This window comes from Eptesicus fuscus, chromosome 21, assembly GCF_027574615.1.
Source record: "Eptesicus fuscus isolate TK198812 chromosome 21, DD_ASM_mEF_20220401, whole genome shotgun sequence".
Classification (NCBI taxonomy): Eukaryota; Metazoa; Chordata; class Mammalia; order Chiroptera; family Vespertilionidae; genus Eptesicus; species Eptesicus fuscus.
Window position 1 is genome coordinate 12,678,516 of NC_072493.1, and position 14,457 is coordinate 12,692,972.

At 40.8% G+C, this 14,457-nt stretch overlaps 2 protein-coding genes across 5 annotated transcripts in view; one reads left to right on the top strand and one right to left on the bottom strand.

Annotated features, from left to right (window-relative positions):
- Nucleotides 1-14,457, top strand: part of ESRP2 (epithelial splicing regulatory protein 2) — a 41,486-nt gene that overhangs the window by 6,825 nt on the left and 20,204 nt on the right. Inside the window, exon 15 of one of the 2 annotated variants that reach the window (XM_054710994.1) lies at nucleotides 6,820-6,881. The exons of the other annotated variant lie outside the window; for it this stretch is intronic. The gene's annotated coding sequence lies outside the window, so the exon portion shown is untranslated. Of the gene's footprint in view, nucleotides 1-6,819; nucleotides 6,882-14,457 lie in introns of those variants that run through there. 2 annotated transcript variants of the gene reach the window in all.
- Nucleotides 4-14,457, bottom strand: part of NFATC3 (nuclear factor of activated T cells 3) — a 103,924-nt gene continuing 89,470 nt past the window's right edge. The window contains exon 10 of one of the 3 annotated variants that reach the window (XM_008139940.3): nucleotides 4-2,689. In XM_008139940.3, coding sequence (XP_008138162.2) covers nucleotides 2,568-2,689 — 122 coding nt within the window. In that variant the 3' untranslated portion in view covers nucleotides 4-2,567. Of the gene's footprint in view, nucleotides 2,690-13,459; nucleotides 13,594-14,457 lie in introns of those variants that run through there. The other 2 variants (XM_054710992.1, XM_054710993.1) reach the window with 2 other exon arrangements.

Genomic DNA, 14,457 nt, shown 5'->3' on the forward strand with positions numbered 1-14,457 from the left:
GAGTGCTGTAAACTGAACATCATCCATTTTATAAAATACAAGGTTTCAACTTGAGCCCATCTGAGCCTTAAAGATGACCATCTGTTCTGAGTATCAAAAACAGCTTCACAGCCAGACCCAGCAGAGCTCTGATGATAGTGACTAGCCCTGGGCAGCGGTGGGCTGCACCCCAGGCAGCAGCACCACACGTGATCCCGGAGACAGCTGTTCCTTTTAAAGCTGTTTTCAGCCATGTTTCTCTGTGCATCTCTAATAAGCAGAAGGCTGCTCATCCCATTCTTCAACCCAAGATCTCACATCGGCTGGAGGGGTAAGGGTAGGTGCTAGCACATGCCCAACTGCTCAGTGCTGCTAACTAGAACCCAAATTGCATAGTCCAATGGATGTGTGCTTTAATACCACTATGTTGCACAAAAATGTCTTTATCTACAAAGCCAAAAAATATTAACTCTTACACCAAAGCTTTTACAAAGCTGATACAAAACTGCTTACATAGTATACAAAGCTCTATTTTAAAATTCAACTTTTATTTTAAATAGGAAAGCATTTCTAGTGCTACAGGCATCAAGGTATTTGAAAGGCATCAAAATTTGGTGCATAGCAACTCTGGATCATAGAGGCTTTTATTCTTGAGGACAACAAAGCAACCCCCAATGGATCCTGCAAAGAGAACTTTTGCAAGAAACCCATGTGAGGCAGCTATACCAGGGACAAAAGGGTGGAGGCAAGTCTGACCAGCTCTGTGGAACTTCATCTTATTGGCCAGCCCCCTACAACCTCCAAAGGAAGCTGTGGGCTTCCAACCGTAGCCCTGAAATATCTCACTACACTACATTTTCAAAGAAAATATGAAAACACCCAGCTCCAAGAGGACCAGAGTGATTTGCTGAAGGACAGACATTTTTTCTTAACTAGTTTTAAGGGAGAAATCTAAAACATGGTTTAAAGAGAGAAAAAAAAAAAAAAAAAAAAACACTTCCTCGTCCTGGGTCAATAGCTCCTACCTGGGTGACTATAGGTGGTGGGCAAAGAACAAGCTCCCTCTGCCCAGGACTCACTCGGTCTCAGTAGAGAATCCTGGCATCTAGGACCCACAATCCCCTGGAATAACAACATCAGACCTTTAACCAGACTAGCACGCAGTCTCATATGTAGGCACTCAAAAATTTTGCTTTCTGAATAAATAAAAGTACATCATTTCACATGAAAACATACTACAAGCTTCAGGAGCTTTGAAACGGCCCAGGCCTTGGACCAAGTAACTTATCCTATTAGTGGGAGTGGTAAGGATGGGCTTGAAAAAAGCACCCAAGTTGGGCACTCCTTTGGTAGACAGCAGGCTGGGGTTTCTTGCTGGCCCCTGTCTGAGTGCCAGCCTCACCTGCAGCAGCACCAGGGCATCTTTGGTCTGGAGGGTCAGGTTTATGATGCTACCTCATTTTTTGATTTGGCTCAAAGCCTTTTTGGGAAAAGGCTGGTTTTTAGGCCATGCAGATGGGACAGGGTAGGTGAGAATCTTTTTAGGCTGTAAACAGATGAGGGATAAGCCTTCCGTGCCAGTATGAATCTTAAAAGCTTCCCATCTGGAGTCTTGTGTTTTCTCTGCTCTTGTTCTGAAGCATTGCTCATTTGTGCTTAACTCCTGACACAGCCTGGCCCCAGGAGATGAGTTAGAACCAGCAAAGTTGCCTAAACCATCATGAGACTGGCTTCAAAGGTTACAGAGCAGCCAAAGGCCAATGCTCCCACTTAGAAAAGGACACAAAAAGGAAGAGCACTTGTTTGTAGGATGGCAGGAACTTAAAGCTATGAAGCTAAAACCTCACCTTTCACAGTCACCTTATAAGTAGCTATCTTACCCAAGGCCCTGAGGGAAAAAAGCAATTTCAACATGAAGTCAGAATGGAGAGACTGCAGGAAGATCTAGAAAGTTACAAAAAGGCTATGCTCTGGAATGTCATTTAATATTCCAACACTTAAATGATTGGAATGGTCTCTTCTCATTTTATCTAACAGTTTACTTTTATAGAGGTATGAGCTACATTTGGCTTTTATTTCCTATGAATCTATGAAAGGCTTCAGGACACATGCTGAGTTTCTGAGGCATAGGTGTGGGCTTGGACAATTTTTTTCTTTTATGTTTGCCTCTGGAAAGTTTTATCAAAAGTTCCTATTTTAAAAATATCATTAAAGCTAAAAGGTCCTTCAAATGACCACAAAGCAGTTCAAATCACTAATTCTAGCTAAGCAATGAGGTCATCTGCAAAAGCAGCACCTCTGAAATGAAGAGCCTGCTGCGTTCACACTCAAAGCACCCATCATATAAAAGTATCCTATTCAAAAATAAAAAGCAAAGCTCATTTCCCCAAAGCTCAAACAGCCTCTGCTGTTGCTGTTCTTTTACAAAATCTACCCAAGTCCTGAGGTGGAGGACTGCTGCTTTCCCCAGTGATCCCAACTCCTGGCGCCAGTCCTGAAGGCCGCAGAGTTGGAAACCCAAGGTCCAAGGACAGAAACATGCTGAGAAGTATATGGTGGTGGTGGATGCAAAGTTGCAGCAAGCACTGTCAGAGCCCATCAGATCTTCCTAAATCCAAGGAATCGGGACCAGGGAGGGGAGCCTCCCTGCTCACCCCTGTTCCTTGGGAAACAGAAATCTGAGACATGTCTCTCCCAATTATCTCGTTCACTGAAAAACAAAAGGGAGAGTAATTAGTGACCTCTGTGTGACTGATCATGATGCTCAATGCCAACCTCTATTTCAAAGCCATTTTTCCTCTTGCCATGGCTTTCTATGAAGGTAAAGGCAGTACTTTAAACCTGCTCCTGAGGTGAATGGAAATATTCTACAAATTGTTTCAGATCCCCCTCTCTCCCTTTCATTTCAGTTGGATTGAGAAGGTGGGATGGCTGAGTGAACAGAGAAAAGTTGCTCACTCTAAAGGCTCATGCTCTAGAGCAAAGGATACGATACTTTTCATAAATGTGTTCACTGAACCAACTTTTCCTTAATTTGCATCCCTTTAGGAGAGTTTTCCTTTTCTGATCTTACAGTGCACCTCATATATAAAGTGAATGAAATGAATGCTTTGTTGAGAGTAAACCACTGGGATTTGGAGGTTATTTTGTTACCCTATGTTTATGAAAGCATCCTTTATTATGTGGGGGCATTTGTATTGTTTCTGATGCTTTCTGACTGCAGGCTCTTGCTTTTCTGTTGGTTTCCATGACTGGGAACACAGTGCTCTGTGAGGTCTAGTGCAAAGAATTTCAATCTTAAGGAACCAACATAGAAGAAAACACCCCAAATAAGAAACTTTAGTTCTATTCCATAAGAACTCTGCTTTGAAATGAAAATTCTTTGCTTCATCAACTAAAGATTCTATTCCTAGGCGTATAATAAAAGAACTGAAAACACATCCACGTAAAAACTTGTACTCAAATGTTCATATTAGCATTATACGTAACAGCCCCAATGTAAACAACCCAAATGTCTACAAAATGATGAACAGATAAACAAAATGTGGCCTATCCACACAAGAAAACATTATCTATAATAATAAAAGCATAATATGCTATTTAGACCGGACGACCTTCCGGACAAAGCCGGGCCTGCGAGGGAAGCCCAGGTCCCAGAGGGAAGCTGGTGTCAGCAGCCAGGGGAAGGAAGGCCTACTCTTGCATGAATTTCATGCATCAGGCCTCTAGTCTATATAATAAAAGCCTAAGTGATTGTTAACGGTGGAATGACCAGAACGACCAGTTGCTATGATGCGTACTGACCACCAGGGGGCAGATGCTCAACACAGGAGCTGCCCCCTGGTGATCAGCCAGAAGCTGGGCTCACGGCTAGTGAACTCAACGGCAGTGGCAGGAGCCTCTCCCGCCTCCACGGCAGCACTAAGGAGCAGTGAGCCGAGCTGTAAGGAGCAGCGAGCAGGCGGGCGGTAAGGAGCGAGGGCTCCCGGACTGAGAGGGTACAGGCTGGGCTACGCCCCCCCCCCACCCCCCCAGTGCACAAATTTCATGCATTGGGCCTCTAGTTCGGCCGTAAAAAGGAATAAAGTTCTAATACATGTTACAACATGGATGAAACTTGAAAATATTATGCTAAGTGAAAGAAGCCAGACACAAAAGGCCATATATTATTTGATTCCATTTGTATAAAATGGCCAGAACAGGCCAATCTATATAGACATAAAATAGGCAGTTTCCAGGACTTATGAGAGTAACTGCTAATGCATATGGAATCTCTTTGGAATAATGAAAATGTTCTAAAATTAGATAGTGGTAATGGTTGCATAACTATGTGAATATACCAAAAATCACTGAATTGCACATTTTCAAGGCTGTTATAAACAAAAATAGTCCAAGGTAAAAAAATTCTACACTTAAAGAGTTTGATGTGGTTGTAGATCAAAGGAGATACAATCATTTTTAAAAAATCTTCAAGTATTAACATCTAATCTTTTTATAGTTTAGGTAGTTAAGAAAAATATTCTTCAAACTCATACTCATTATGGCTATAAGGAGAAGGCAACTAACATTTATTCATTCCACAAATATTTATTGAACATCTATAGGTTAGACTTTATAACTGAAATTTTATATCTTATTTCAATTAATCTTCACAACATTTAAGATCGCTACTACCCTACTTTATACATCAGTTAACTGAGTCTTTGACAGTTCACATAATTTGCTTAGTAAATAAATGGTAGAGTCAGCTTCAAAATACCTGTCACTTTTTAGAGGCCAAAAGACTAAAGCAGGGAAATCATTTAGAAAAAGAAAATGCAAAGGACCTCGGACAAATGTGATACTAGGGGAGGGAAAGTGAATATAGTGTAGTGATGGTAGGAAGAGGGAGAGACAAAAGAAGGACTGACTCACCACCACCACCACCAAGGTTTTGAATCTAGAAAGAATGGTGCTGTCACTATTGGAAATAAGCTGAAGAGGAATTTAGAAGAGGAAGGTGGTTAGGTAGGTTAGGTCTGGAATTGGAAATTAGAACATCCAACTGAAAAATCCTGTGGGCAAAGGACTACAGTGAATAGTCAGAGCAAAGAGATTTAGGCATCTTCATGCTAGAGACCTGGAAGAATGGGCTAAGTTTTATAGTTTCACCAAAGAGCAGAAGGCTGAAAATGAGTGGGAGTAGCATTGTACTCTGATAAGAAGATAGGAACTGAGGAAGCACATATGTAAGCAGAAGAGTAGCCGAGAAATTAGCTTTGATTTGAATACATGCTCGGCCACTAACTCCATGTGTGTCCTTGGACAAGTTACTTCACATATCTAAGACTCCATTTCTTTTTACTATTATGGTGTTAAACTAATAAAAAGTGTAGAAGTATATTTTTATGTAAATGACAAATTTTTAAGTGGCAGCACTCAGGCAAAGAAATAAAGGATGAAGATTTGGTTTGATTGTGGTTAGTATTTAATGTAGAATAGTAGAGAAGTAGGGACTAGCAGCTAAAGGAATCTAATTACAAAAGTGATGATTAATCATTGCTGGCAAGCTAGTAATCACTAATTGAGACCAATTTTTGAAGGTATTGGTACAGACCTATGAGAGAGAGAGGATGCTTTTTAAGTAAATCTTCTAGACTAGGATTTATTGACTATCCATGATGGTTTGCAAAGGATGGAATTAATCTAAACCTATTCCTGATTGTTAGAAATAAGTAGCAACTATGGAATATGAGTTTCTATGTAAATGAAAAGTTACAAGGATGCTTTGCATGACAACACATTTTCTCTTCGGTTTCCTCCTAAGTATCCTATATAATAAAGAGGTAATATGCAAATTAACCCTCCCACGGTAACGCCGTCACAAGCGGCCCCATGTGCACACTGCTCCACTCAGCCTGGAGGCGGGGCATCGGGCGGCACTCCAGGACTCGGGGCCATCTCGCGCTGGCCATGCGGGGTGGGACTCTGGGGCTCTTGGCAGTCCCATGGCGCAGGAAGGAGGGGGTGTCCCGGATCTCACACAATTTCGCACGATGGGTCACTAGTAATGGATATTTAAAAAACACACACACAATACTCATATAGTATTTAGTGAGAATATAAAGGGGACATAAATAGATTAAGGCAGTCCTTGGGACCTCTGTTATTCCAAACTACATAATAAACTTTTCAGCCCTAGCCGGTTTGGCTCAGTGGATAGAGCATCGGCCTGCGGACTGAAGAGTTCGATTCTGGTCAAGGGCACATGCCCAGGTTGCAGGCTCAATCCCCAGTAGGGGTTGTGCAGGAGGAAGCCGATCAATGATTCTGTCTCATCATCGATTTTTCTCTCTCTCTCTTCCTCTCCTTCCTCTCTGAAATCAATAAAAATATATTTAAAAAAGAAAAGGAACAGTGTTTTCAGTGTGGATTCTATGTGTGGATCTATGGGTTAGTTCCACACAAAGAGGGAGCACAAGGATGGCCCATGGTCCCTGTGCATGGCCTCTAACATTACTCATCATATTAAATTATCAGTAGGCACCATGGTTTGTCTCTCAAATAGGTTGTGAGCTCCTGAAAGGCAAGGGCCTTATTACTGAGAAAACATTAATTTCTGATGACTGAATAAATGGATCCTAATTTGATACAATCACTTGGAAGTTATTTGGAGCGAGTGCCCTGAAAATTCATTAGAGTAGGAAGGGGACCAGTGAATGTCAGACTAATACATGACATCTGATTTTTGATTCTGAGTGTCTATTGTAGACAGGTCTCACGGCCGTGGCAAACAGCCACATAGAGAAGCAAGTACCCACCCAGCTCACATTCAAGTCACCTTTTCTTTTCACTTAACAGTTCCAAAGATGGTAATTTCAGAGATGATCCAGGCAGCCATGCAACACACCTTTTTCAATTCTTATCTCATTGTTCAAGTTTTAAAACTGCAAAGGGATTAAAAATGGTGCTTTCTCGTTACCAAAAAACCACATGATGTATAGTTGTCCTGTGTTTTTATGAGGAAGTCAATGCTTCATTTTCTTGAGGATGTCTTTATCAAGCAATATCCACCCATTGCCAAGTACACTTTGATCGTAAGTATGAACCTGTTGTTCTCTGAAGTAGTCAAGTGGTGTCATTTAAGCAAAAGCCTGATTGAAGCTGTGTTATTTCTGTTCTTCCTTACCCAAGTTCTGCTGTGTGTTTTTTTGTTTGTTTTTTAATATGTTTTTATTGCTTTTAGAGAGGAGTAAAGAGGGAGTGAGAAAGACATTGATGGGCTGCCCCTACACGCTCCCCTACTGGGGATCGAGCCTGGGCACATGCTCTGACCTCGAATTGAACCAGTGACCTTTAGGTGCATGGGACAATGTTCAACCAACAGCCACACTGGCCAGAGCAGTCTGCTGGGCTTTTTTGTCTGGTGTGCCTAACCTCACTCAGTTGAACGCACCTGGAAGGTTCTTGACAGTTTAGGATTTTAAGACTACAATAAAGCCAAGATTTTTCACAAAAAAGCACTCAAGCCAACTATACTCAGATATACTTAATACATATTAATATTTATATTAATATAAATATATAATAACTAGATTTAAGTTCCTGTAGGGCAGGGACTTATCTTGTCTATCTTTGTTTTCCACTGAATCCTTATGTACCACTTAGTGGTACATAAAGTGCTGAATAAAATTACATACCAATTTAATCTAATATAATCCAGAGACTTGAAAAAACAAAATAAAAATTATGCTCAAGTTATCATTACGGGTGAATAGTGAATATGAATTTTAGGACAGGGTGTCAGGACTGTAACAAAGCAGTCCTTTCACTGTCCTTTAGCTCAGTGTTGTATATAAGTCTACGGCTTCCCTTCGCCTCTCACTTCTTTAGGCTGGGAGCTCTGGGTTGTGCTCAGGTTACCACCTCAAGCTTCCTAAGATATCTTTCTTCTTCTTCTTTTTTTTGTTAATCCTCATTAGAGGATATTTTTCTATTGATTTTTAGAAAAAGTGGAAGGGAGAGGGAGAGACAGAGAGAGAGAAACATCGATGTGAGAGAGACACATGTATCAGCTGCCTCCACACATGCTCCCCGAACAAGACCAGCAACTGAATCTGCAACCAAGGTATGTGCCCTTGACCAGAATCGAACCAGGAACCCTTCAGTCCATGGGCCAACGCTGTATTCACTGAGCCAAACTGGTTAGGGCCTGAGATACCTTTCTAATGTGACTGACCAAAATTTGAGTATCAACTTAAGCAAGTCCAAATTATACCAGTAAACAAATCTATGATGTAATTCATACTGTAAATCATTAGGAGTCTTGATAAATTCAATATGTAAGTTATTTCTTAAAAATACAAATGCTTGCAATTTTAGTTTTCACTTCCTTTTTAATGTATTTGTGTATGAATTTATTGATTTACTTAAACTCTAGTCTACAAAGTATGGGAGGTGGCTTTATTTGCTTATTTATTTTTTTTTACCAACTTAAGCTCCTATATAATAAAAGGCTAATATGCAAATCAACCCAATGGTGGAATGACCAGTCACTATGACACACACAGACCACAAGGGGGCAGACACTCAACACAGGAGCTGCCCCCTGGTTGTCAGTGCACTCCCACAGGGGGAGTGCTGCTTAGCCAGAAGCCAGGCTCACGGTTGGTGGGCCCAGTGGCGGTGGCAGGAGTCTCTCCCACCTCTGCAGCAGCGCTAAGGATGTCCGACTGCTATCTTAGGCCTGCTCCCCTAAGCCGTCAGTTGGACATCCCTCGAGGGCTCCTGGACTTCGAGAGGGCGCAGGCTGGGCTGAGGGACCACCCCCCCAGGTACATGAATTTTGTGCACCAGGCCTCTAGTAAGAACATAGTTATTTATGCCCCTACTGTACAATTTTATCATTTCCTGCTTTAAAGAGTAAAGAATTAAAAGCCTAGAACAAGAGTCAACAACCCTCAACAGCCATACTAAGAGGTTATGTAGGTCATAGCATTTGGCTCACTTGTGGTAACCACCATCCTCAACTCCTACTACCCCAACACCTGGATTGCTTGTGCCACCACAACAGAAGTAGAGCCATCAACAACATGTGCTGTACAAAAAAACACCTTTTTTTAATCCAAGAAATGTTCAAATAAGCAGTCCACTGAACAGCTATTTCTACACAAGAATGAGGTATTTCAGTAACATCAGGCCTCTTTAGAGCTATTTCCAATGCTGAAGGATTTAGAGTTAGAACTGACAAGTGTGAAATGGTATGAAGTCTCCCCACCACGTGGAGAGGAACAGGGAAACCCAGGCAGAAAAGTCCAAAGGCCTTTATAGCTAACAACTGAGCATCTTGAGCATTTTTTAAAAGGATTTTTTGATATAATTAGACTTCATTTTATATATTTCATCTTGAGGCTGCAATGAACATTAAAAGTTTGGCAAATTTATCTTTTCTTCCCTTCCCTACACTGTAAGATTAAAGGTATATTCATTCTCTGGTAAACAATTTTATGGAGACATTGTATTTTATAAAATGAAGGCTATATGTAGGTGCGATAATTTTTTAAATTTCACTTGGAGAAATGAGAAATTTGGAAGTAAAGGGGTAGAAATTATTTATTTATTTATTTATTTATTTATTTAATTTAAAATATATTTTATTGATTTTCCACAGAGAGGAAGGGAGAGGGACAGAGAGCTAGAAACATGGATGAGAGAGAAACATCGACCAGCTGCCTCCTGCACACCCCCTACTGGGGATGTGCCCGCAACCAATGTACATGCCCTTGACTGGAATCGAACCTGGGACCTTTCAGTCCGCAGGCCAATGCTCTATCCACTGAGCCAAACTGGTTTCGGCTAATTTTAAATGGGTGAGAAATCTAGTATTACTTTTGGTTTACTACTCTACAGCACAGTTTTGCTAAGATTTACGTTTAGATTATTTGATAAGTTATAAAAATACCATCTAGCCCTAGCCAGTTTGGCTCAGTGGACAGAGCATTGGTTTGCAGACTCAAGGGTCCCAAGTTTGATTCCAATCAAGGGCACATGCCCAGTTTGCCCCAGTAGGGGGCATGCAGGAGGCAGCCAATCTCTCTCTCTCTCTCTCTCTCTCATTGATGTCTCTCTCTCTCTCTTTCTCTCTCTCTCCCTCTCTGAAATCAATAAAAAAATATAAAACAGCCCTAGCTGGTTTGGCTCAGTGGATAGAGCGTCGGCCTTCGGACTGAAGGGTCCCAGGTTCAATACCGGTCAAGGGCACATGCCCGGGTTGCGGGCTCAGTCCCCAGTAGGGGGTGTGCAGGAGGCAGCCGAACAATGATTCTCTCTCATCATTGATGTTTTTCTATCTCTCCTTCTCCCTGTCTCTCTGAAATCAATAATAAAAAATTTTTTTTAAATATATAAAACAAACAAAAACAAAAGAACACCATCTAAATATATGAAATACTTAATCCAATATTTATGGCATGAGCTAAAGAATTAATTTCCATTTATGAAAATCTGATGAATTTGCCTTCACAAGCTAAAGACAGAACAAGTTCCTGAAAATTTAGAAGGTAACTGTTAACTGTCCTAGTTCATTCTTCTCTGGTAACTGAGTTTACCTAGTTGCATGGCCACTCAGCTACAGACTCCTTCCCCAGCTTTCCCTTTATAGCTAAGTATGGCCATGTGATTTGTTTTCTCCAATGAAATGTAAGTGAAAGTGATGTGTGCATCTTCCTCATCACTTGCTTGATAGCCTCTCCTTCCCCCACCCCTTACTTTGAGCTAAAACTCAAAGTGATGACTCTACTCTGACAGTACCTAAGAAATGAAAGTAATCCTGATCTCTTAATTACCATGAGGTGCTAAAGAAACCTCCAATAGTGGTTCAGTCACTGCATTTTGGGAATTCCATTATAGTAACCTAGCTTATATTATTAATATTTAATGTTTACCCTAGGATATGTTTTGCATTGGTTTTAGAGAGAGAAAGGAGGGAGGGATGGGGAGAGAGGGGGAGAGAGGGAGAGAGAGGGAGAGAGGGGAGAGAGAGAGAGAGAGAGAGAGAGAGAGAGAGAGAGAGAGAGAGAGAGAGAGAGAGAGAAACATTGATCAGTTGCCTCCTGAATGTGCCCCAACCAGGGATTGAACCAGCCACCTTTTGGTGTACTAGACAGTGGTCCAACCAACTGAGCCGCACCAGCCAGGGCCTAGCCTATATTATTATTTTTTTAAGCCAGCTTTAAAAAGAAAAATAGCCCTAACCGGTTTGGCTCAGTGGATAGAGCTTTGACCAGTGGACTGAAGGGTCCCAAGTTCGATTCCGGTCAAGGGCATGTACCTTGATTTTGGGCACGTCCCCAGTGGGGGGTGTACAGGAGGCAGCGGATCAATATTTCTCTCTCATCGATGTTTCTAACTCTCTATCCCTCTCCATTCCTCTCTGTAAAAAATCAATAAAATATATTTATTGATTTCAGAGAGGAAGGGAGCGGGATATGGAGAAACATCCATGATTTCATTGATCAGTTTACCTCCTGCACGCCCCCTACTGGGGATTGAGCCCAAAACAGGAATCTAACCATGACCTCTTGGTTCATAGGTCAACATTCAACCACTGAGCCACACTGGCCAGGCCCTAGGTTATATAATTGACGAAAATAAAATTCACAACCAAAAAGGTAACACAGAAAGGATATTTATGTATTTTAAGAAAGAACCAAAATAACCAGTTTGAATTCTATCATGCCAGCTTTTTAACAGTTATTTTAAATTTTACCCTGAACTCTAGTCAGCCTCTAACCACAGAACAGATTGATTATGCACAATGATTGAAGATATCCTTTACTTTTAATATTAGCTTTAATACTAGTAAAGAAAAATTATGACACTTTTTCCCACCATAACTGACTGAGGGGGTGATTAGTCCTGTTATTAAGGGTCCTTTCTTTTTAAGAAACTTAGGTGTGTGTTGCTATACTCAGTGTCTTACAGATCTTTCCTCTAGAAAAGGTTAAATCTCCAGGTGAGTAAACAGTACACAGGTATCTGAAAGTATATTCAAGTATCAGCATGTACCCTTTTGTATCAACAAAAACTAAAATAAGAAAAAAACCTCTAAAACTTTTCAATTTGGGTTAAGATATGAGATTAGAATTTTAGGATTAACAGAAGATTCTGTTATTTCTCTCTTTTTTCACTTTGTATATTTTCTCTGTATAGTCTTGTCCATTTCTATATACTGCTGACTCCCACATTTATTACCTCTAGAGGCCAAACCTGCGTTCCAGAGCCATAAGTCCTAAATCCACATGACTCATTTTACCACCTGTGCTATGGATCCCATATGTTTCTTTCAACACCTTGCTCCATCAATTTTTTTTACTCTTCCATTTCTTTAATCAATCTACCCACCTCCCCTCCTGGATCCTTCTCATCATTGCTTAAATATGGGTAAGCCTATTTCAAACAAGTAAGAAAGCAAACAAAAACCCTAGACTCCACACTACCCTCTATATCTAATTTTTTCCTTTCATTGCTTAATATCTTAAAGGAGTTATCTATACTGCCTGCTGTTTCTATGTTCTTAACTCCTGTTCATGCCTTAGTCACTCATTGATCTCTTTACCCCACATAAACACTTACCAAGCTCACTGCTTCACACACAGGAAGAGCAATGGGGTAAACACTGGAAAAAATAAGTTTTAATCTTGGTTCAGCTGTGATGTAACTAGGGCAATTAATCTTTCTTCAACTGATTTTCTGAACCATCATATGAGGAAATTAAGTTAAATCCTTCTGGTTGTAGCTCTTCTGGTTTTACAGATATGCAGGAATTTAGTTGCCACTTTTATTCCTTTCATAATTAGAGACAAGAATGGTGTGAGACCACAGTATGCCCTGCTTCTAGGAGAAGCCAAGGTTGTGGTGCCCTGTTTGGTATCCTAAATATAAAGATTTGGGGTAGTGAACATGATTTCTAAGCCCCTTTCCAAATCTAAATTGCCTGGGCCCCTGCCTCACAAACACTGATTCCATTTCTGTGAAATCCTTCCAAATGAACTACCAGGAGTGAAACATGGCCAATAGGGCAGGTGATCCAGGTTGCCTCTGATATATGTAATTTCCTGCTTTATTTACATTCCATACTGCCTCCCATCAAAAAAGAATACTTGACCAGAAATGAGTAGGCTTACACACCTGATTAGCAATCCAATTTACTCAGTAACCAAACCACAGAATTCATGTAGATGGGCCTCTTTCTGCTTTGGATTAATAGATCCAATTAAACACTTGCCTTTTATTTAAGTCCAGACTAAAATTATAAGCATAAGTGTGAGAGCCAGAGTATGGTTAGATTAAAAAAGAAGAGTCTTATAGTGCCAAAGATAATGAGTGGGCCTATCAAGAAGGTGCCCACGTATACCCCCTCCTTTGTAACACATGCAAATCCAGCCACAGCATGCAAATACCAGACTTGGGCACAAAAACAATGACACATTTCAAACAACACTCACCCTCTAGATTCTCCAGAAAGGAACTGGACATGAGAGCTCATTGTGGTTAGGCCATTTCTCTGCTGAACCTGATGGATGGTGTTCCAAGTCAGATATAAACTGGTCTGTGTCAAAGAAGACAATATCACTACTGAATGGAACAAACCAGAGGGTAACTTAATCTACTACATGCCCAGGCTGTTTTTCTACAAGCAAGAGGAATTTAATTGTCCTTTATCTGTCAATTACTGCACAAAATGACTCCCCACATTTTACAAAATAATATGAATATTGGAGTCCAGAAACTTTAGGAAGTAATAACTGATTTATTTTCTAAAATTAAAAGTGTAGCCCTAGCTGGTTTGGCTCAGTGGATAGAGCGTCGGCCTGTGGACTAAAGGATCCCGGATTCGATTCCCATCAAGGGTACATGCCCAGGTTGTGGACTCGATCTCCCACAGGGGGCATGCAGGAGGCAGCCGATTGATGATTCTGTCTCATTGTTGATGTTTCTATCTCTCCCTCTCCCTTCCTCCTCTCTGAAATCAATAAAAAAAATATATATGCTAAGGTTGCAGATTCGATTCCAGGTCAGGGCACATACAAGAATCAACCAATAAATGCATAAATGAGTGGAACAACAATTCGATGTTTCTCTTTCTCTCAAATCAATAAATAAAAATTAAAAAAATAAAAGTGCAACAATTTGAAAAGTTATAATGATGGTTTTCAGTGATTTAAGAGATAAAGGTCACCAGTTTGATTCATGGTCAGGGCACATGCCCAGGTTGCAGACTTGATCCTCAGTGGGGGACGTGCAAGAGGCAGCCGACTGATGTTTCTCTCTCATTTCATTGATGTTTCTTTCTATCCCTCTCTATCTAAAAATCAATAAAAACATATTTTTAAAAATGTCTAAGGGTTGCCCTGACCGGTTTGGCTCAGTGGATAGAGCATAGGCCTGCAGACTGAAGGGTCCCAGGTTCGATTCTGGTCAAGGGCATGTACCTTGGTT